The 7,375-nt window shown below is 45.1% G+C and overlaps 1 protein-coding gene across 1 annotated transcript in view; it reads left to right on the top strand.

Annotated features, from left to right (window-relative positions):
* The window catches only part of vax2 (ventral anterior homeobox 2), a gene marked incomplete at both ends in the record, with an annotated part of 39,038 nt that extends 33,955 nt beyond the window's left edge, over window positions 1–5,083 (top strand). The window contains one exon of the mRNA XM_083789573.1: window positions 4,589–5,083. Coding sequence (XP_083645699.1) covers window positions 4,589–5,083 — 495 coding nt within the window. The remainder of the gene's footprint in view (window positions 1–4,588) is intronic.
* Window positions 5,084–7,375: the final 2,292 nt, after the last annotated feature.

Raw genomic sequence — 7,375 nt, 5'->3', positions numbered from 1 at the left:
AATCTCTCTGGAACACTTCTGAGGAACTCGCTCTGGAACACTTCTGAGGAACTCTCTCTGGCACTTCTGACGTTTAGCCATTGAAAAATAGCAGATCTACAAGCTCATAGCGCTGCCGCACTACGAGCTTGTATAGGTCTGCTATTTATTTTATCGTGAAAATTATATTTGAATATACATTCTTTCACAGCCAAAGTTTTTAACTCAAATCTTAGCTTCTGGAAGGTCCCTGGAACAACATGTTTTCAGATGGGGGTCGGCGGCCTATTACATAATAATCTTGGGGGTCCTTGACATGAAAATGTTTGAGAACGACTGACATAGAAACATGGGTTTCTTTGTATAGAATCATTCCCAGGTCTAAATGGGTCCAGTACTTGAGTAAAAGTGCTTAGTATACTTTCCACCACTGTGCGCCTGACTGACTGTACTGTGTACACATTGGCTTGGCTCTTCCAGTCGGCTGCCTGGATGTGATCCACTCCTAATGAGATCAGAGCTGTGCGTACGTTGGCCTCTGTGAGAGAAACGCACAGCGAGTTGATGCACTTTAAAATTAGATCTGATCATGACGCTCTTCAGCACCGGCGACTTTAATATGAGATCTGCAACTGCCCTGAATATTAGGCCTGCAAGCAACAGCTCAGTACGATTCTACGAATTCCTTCTAAATCCTGACAGTTTTCTGAAAATATCCCATGTCTATTATGTAATGGGTCGCCGACCCCCATCTGAAAATGTTGTTTCAGGGAAGATATATGAGTTTAAAACATTTGATCTGAATTCAAAGATTTGCACCACATTTTCACGATTTTTCAAAAATAGCAGACCTACAAGCTCGTAGCGCGGCACTCGGTGCCGCCCTATGAGCTTGTAAATCTGCTATTTTTCAATAGCTAAAGCATAACATAATGCTTAAAACACCAAAAGGGGTTCCCGTACAGAATGGGTTAAAACTCATTCCCTGCCAATGAGGTCTTTTGACTTATTTTGTTATTTTATTGTTTTTCGGTTGAATCAAAATAAGATCGCGGGACACTTCACACCGCCGTTTTCACTTCCGGTTCATGGCACAGGAGTTTTTTTAGCCTTCAAATTAAGAGTGATTGATTGATTGATTGATTTAAATTTGTATTCACAGTTTTGGTTAAATATGCTTGGTGAATTAGTTTAAAACATAGACTGTAAAAAATATGGACAAAGCGTTCCCCGGGTCTAACATGAACGTAAAATGAAGCCTGTAATGATATGCTAATTCCTGATGTAAGTCGCCATCTTTTGGTACCAGCTGGCCATTGGCTGGCTCCGTTTTGTACCAGCTGGTCATTGGCTGCCCAGACAACGAGGCGGGACTTCCCCCCTTCTTCTCCGTTGGTTTTTATTTTGACTCGAGTGGGAGGAGAAGACTCTTGAGTGGGAGGGGAATCCCGATCATAGACTGTAACGGTAGCCACGCCCCTCAGAACATACGCGACTTTATGGTCATTTTTTAAATTAATGGGACCATAATTTTCCAAAAAGAATATTATGACATTAGAAATGAGACTTTAAACTAGTGACTGGAAGAAGAAAGTATTCATGACCATGTTTATTAAGGTAATACAGTCTAGGTGAAGTTGGGCCAAAATACATGGGCCTCTATGGAGCTATGGGGCTTTTTGGGTCCAGTCCAGCGCCACAACAGGCCATTATATGAACTACCGATTTCAAATGAGGCTTCACGAAATATCTGGCTGACTGCCCCCCTGGTTTAAAATGACTGATGATGATGATGATGGTGATGATGATGATGATGACGATGATGATGATGATGATGATGATGATGATGATGATGATGATGATGTGATGATGATAATGATGATGATGATGATGATGATGATGTGATGATGATGATGTGATGATGATGATGATGATGATGATGATATTGATGATGATGATGACGATGATGATGATGATGTAATGAAAAACACAAAGCCACAGGCGTGTGTGTTGTTGCACAAACAAAGATTACACACACATTTTTTGACAATCTAAATCCTGGGTCTGTTTTGGATTTTGGCAGTATACAGTCTCCCTATACTGTGTGTGTGCGTGTGTGTGTGTGTGCGTGCGTGCGTGCGTGCATGTGTGTGTGTGTGTGTGTGTGTGTGTGTGTGTGTGTGTGTGTGTGTGTGTGATTAATTGCAGCTAATACACTGCTGCTGCATTTGCAGTCGGGTATAGAGGAATGAGAGAGAGAGAGAGAGAGAGAGCATTGAAAGCATTGAAAGTCGGTCAGTATCACATGCATTTTTCATGTTTGTGACCTGTGTGTGTGTGTGTGTGTGTGTGTGTGTGTGTGTGTGTGTGTGTGTGTGTGTGTGTGTGTGTGTGTGTGTGTGTGTGTGCGTGACCCCGCCGTGCCCTCTCCACCACAGCAGTGCTGTCACACAGCATACATTAAAGCATCAATTAAACATACATGTACAAGGACATGCAGAGTTCAACACACAAACACACACACACACACACACACACACACACACACACACACACACACACACACACACACACACACACACACACACACACACACACACACAGCTGCGTTCACATGGCATCACTGTCAGCCACAACCCGATCCTATCTCCATTATGAAGGTCGACCCAAACACCACCAGGGCCAGGATTTATGCATATAGGCTTTAGTCTAGTTTTATCATAAGATTTAAATCTACAGTTGATTTAATCAACAAACATTTATGTTGGCGGTCGGTCGTGTGTCATGGGTTAGATCCCGGGCACCCCCAACTCAGCTAGTATAGCACCACGGCTTGGGTTGTGGCAAGTCGTGCGGTAAGTACTGGGAGCTGATGGTAGGCGTGGCGCTCCACCGGAGACGGCCCTTAAGGACCTGAGATCGATTCTACAAATGTCTTCTAAATCCTGAGAGTTTTCTGAAAAACCCATGTTTCTATGTCAGTCGTTCTCAAACATTTTCATGTCAAGGACCCCCTATATGTAATTGGCCGCCGACCCCCATCTGAAAATATGTTGTTCCAGGGACCTTCCAGAAGCAAAGATTTGAGTTAAAAACGCTCCAAAAGGGGTTCCCGCCCGGAGTGGGTTAAGTCAGACCTCCTGTTTGTCCGACCTGTGCAAATCACCTGGTTACAAATCAACTGTGGCTTCCTGTGTGAGACCTAAAAACGGGTCCAAACTGGTCCTTGGCAGACTGAGCCATTGGGAAGAAGAAAAAAGCTTTCATCCTATACTAAACTGTTCCACAGATCTCACAGACAGAGGCATGATTCCTGTGGCTCCTCCCACAGTGACATCACAGCTACTGTAACATTACATATGGATGATCACAGTGTCCCGTGGTGATCCAATGAGCTTGTGCCATGCGGGGGATTACATAATCTCGTCTCTGTATTGTGCAACGATGTCTATAACGTGATAATTTGACATCGTTGACCCAGCCTCGACGACCTTACAGGCGTATGCAAAGGCTCAACTTATGCAATTTTATGTACTTTAGATAGCATTTTACGTAGATATAGCACCCTATAGTATACGCATAGTTTCATTACATAGATATTCCACTGTTAGACGGATGTTAGTTTCTTAGCTTATGTATGATTCTTGACGACAATTTTTCATGTATTTGATGTATATTACCATGTCTTGTACTTGCTTATTGTAAGTAGCTCTGGATTAAGAGCGTCTGCTAAATGCCTAAACTGTAAATTGTATCGTTCACATGTCTCACACAGGATCTGATGGTAATACCGACGGAGCATTAGTCTGACATGCGGGAACAACGGTCGGACTAGTGCTCAAACATGCGCTGCTCCTGTGCTTGCGGTTATAGGTTAGATAGGTTGTCCAATAATAGTGTTGGAACTAAAACCTGTACCCGTCTCACACATGTCAACATGCTAGGGCTGTGGCAGTGAGTCAGCTGCCTTAAAAAGGCTATCTTTGAAAAAAAAAAGAAAAGGTCAGACACTTTACAAAATGTTGCTCTTTATTAGGTTGACGTTTGGGTCGATTAGACCTTCATCAGGACAGACAATGGGACAATGTGAGTCAGCTGCCTTCATGAGTCAACGCACACAACCATATCAGGGGGCCGCGGTGGCCTAAGGGTTAGAGGAGTGCCCTTGTTGCCGAAAGGTTGCCGGTTCGATTACCCGGACGGGCAGGAAAAATCAGGGTGGTGAGTGATTGTCATCACTCACCCAACACCGCTGAAGTGCCCCTGAGCAAGGCACTGAACCCCCAACTGCTCCCCCTGGAGCTGCTCAGTGGCCAACAGTATAATTCTGTGGTTGTACTGGTCAGCTCCCTGGTTTTAATGTGTGTGTGGCTGTCTGTGTTTCTATGTGCAGGGCGTTGCTGAAAATGAGCACCTGTGCTCAGCTACTTCCCTGGGTACCCTAACCCTAAAATAATAATAATACAGTGGCCTCCGCTCACAAATCATACAGTTCTGTTATACAATATTGCGATAATAATAACAATGACCCTTTGGGGGCCTTTCTTCTAATACATACATGGTTGTAATGACAACGTTTGGCGTTGTGTTTGTCTCCCCCTGCCTGCAGGTGAAGGTGTGGTTCCAGAACCGCCGCACCAAGCAGAAGAAGGACACCACCAAGGACGGCGACAAGCGCAGCTCCTCCTCTTCCTCCTCGGAGTCGCTCGCCACCTGCAACATCCTGCGCCTCCTGGAGCAGGGCCGCCTCCTCTCCGGCCCGGTCGGCCCGCCCCCTCCCAACCCCCTGCTGGGCCCGCCGCCCTCCCACCACCACCACCACAACGGCCCCGCCTCCTCCCCCGAAGGCGGGACTCCTCCCACCTCCATCGGGACGTTCGGCCTGTCGCTGCACGGGGGCGCTCCGCCCCTAAACTCCTTCTGCTTCTCCATGCCGCTGCTAGGGGGCGCCGCCGGCATTCCGCACCTGAACCACCACCACCACCACCACCACCACCCGCACGAACTGCCCGGCGGCTACGGCTGTGGCACGTCTGCGTTCGAGCCCTACATGAGGCTGGATCGCAAGGAGGCGGACCTGGGAGCCAAGAAGAGCGTTTCATAGGTCCCCCCCCGCCCGCCCGCGTTGAGAGTACCGCCCTATAGCCTGGCATGGTCAGACTTTAACCCATTCTGACCGGGCACCCATTTTGGTGTCCGCATCATGTTATGCTTTAGCTATTTAAAAATAGCAGATCTACAAGCTCATATCGCGCCACCGAGTGGCGCGATATGAGCTTGTAGGTCTGCTATTTTTGAAAAATCGAAGAACGACTGTGACATTTTTAGAATCTGATCTCAGGTCAGAATGGGTTCATCAGACCAGTGTGTGTCCGGCGGAAACCTCGTATGAATCTGATCTCAGGTCAGAATGGGTTAACATCATTGAGAGTACCGCCCTATAGCCTGGCATGGTCAGACTATAACATCATTGAGAGTACCGCCCCATAGCCTGGCATGGTCAGACTATAACATCACTGAGAGTACCGCCCCATAGCCTGGCATGGTCAGACTATAACATCACTGAGAGTACCGCCCCATAGCCTGGCATGGTCAGACTATAACATCATTGAGAGTACCGCCCTATAGCCTGGCATGGTCAGACGATAACATCACTGAGAGTACCGCCCTATAGCCTGGCATGGTCAGACTGTAACATCACTGAGAGTACCGCCCCATAGCCTGGCATGGTCAGACTATAACATCACTGAGAGTACCGCCCCATAGCCTGGCATGGTCAGACGATAACATCGTAGATATTAGTCTGGAACTTCGGTGTGGCGGTTTACAAACGTCACAGCAAAAGAAAAAAAGAGAAAAAAAAAGGCTCACTTTAAATAGCCTGGAGTGCCAGACCAACAATCTCCACAGGGGTTTCTTTCCCCTGTCTGGTTCCCGCGGGCTACGCATTCCGTGGATTTGTGGATGTGCGACGACGGGCCATTTGCGAAAACAACAACAACAACAAACCTTTCCTGCTCGAGTCTGTCCGCCCGAACGACCCGTCGCCTCTAATGAAATAAAGAACGAAATAACCCCCAAAACCTCGACAAAAATATTAAAATAATAAAATCAGGTGATCTCGCCACCCACGGCGCCATCTTGTGTCACCACCGCACAGGATCGCCCCGCACGACGTTGAAGACACGTGAATGGATACAGGAAGTGACGATGGCACTGTCGCGCGTGTACGCGAAAAGAAAACTTCTTATTTATAAACACAGACATCGAAAAAAGAACGAAAAAAAGTTAAGATATTTCGTGTGTGTGTGTGTTGTGTGAACTCTCAAAGACTATACAGTGATTTCAATGACTCTCCACTTGTTTGTGAGTGTTTACCGTTCAGGAAAAAAAAAAAAAAAAAAAAAAAAAGAAGATGATGATGATGAAAACACGGATTGAGAGACCGTCGAGATCTGACAAAACGGCTGAAGAAGAAGCAAGAGCTACACGTTGAAGCCCGAAACTTAATTTGGACACTTTTAGAGTTAAAATGAACAAAACACTATCGTAGACGTTTTGGTAGTGTATTTCCATTTCCGACGGCTCTGGTCTATATTTATTATCCTGTTTGTGCTCTCACGTTAAAAGACAAACCCAATGAATGAATGAATGAATGGTTACATTCTAATATGGATCCGGTTTCAGTCATAGAGTCCAACAAGTGGTTTCTGTAAATTCTTTATTTTATTGTGTTTGTGTGTGTTGGAATATAGTGCGATAGAATCTGGACAAAATGGTGGAGAGAAAAAACATTTTTCGATAAGAGAAGAGGAAAAAATGCTAAGAAACAAAATGTTGTAGTTCATTTTATTTTATTTTATTATTATTTTTTAAAGAAGGCTGGATAAACATATCCTTTCCAAAGTGTTGGTAGATTTAAACAAAACAAAATACTGCTAATTTAGGGCACTGTTCTCCAAACAGTGGGTCTCGACCCATTTGTGGGTTGCGGACACATATATGGGTCTCTATATTTGTTTGTTTCCCACATTTCGTTTTTAATTATTATAATTATAATTTTCAAAACTAAAACTAAAACACACATTTTGAAACCCCCAAAAAAGGTTCAGTCATGTTGTTTTTTTTTACATTCAGTTCAGGGATTATTGTTATTATTATTATTCCTGGTTGTTATTGAAGTTCGATCTCGTAAACACCTCGAAATCACACTTCACAATTTCAACCCTCAACGCCTCTGCGCGTCCAAAAAAAATCGCCTCTCGTTGAAAATGAATGTTTGTGTGCAACTCCTTGCAACTCCCATTTGGGGATAATGGTTGCTTGCAACTACTTGCAACCGTTTGGTTGCCAGGAGTTGCATGACGAATCATCGTGCGGTGGACACGTTTTTCGG

Source organism: Protomyctophum parallelum (assembly GCF_964188405.1).
Source record: "Protomyctophum parallelum genome assembly, chromosome: 18".
NCBI classification, from domain to species: domain Eukaryota; kingdom Metazoa; phylum Chordata; class Actinopteri; order Myctophiformes; family Myctophidae; genus Protomyctophum; species Protomyctophum parallelum.
The sequence above is the reverse complement of the archived record's forward strand: the minus strand, read 5'-3'. Positions and strand labels throughout refer to the sequence as shown.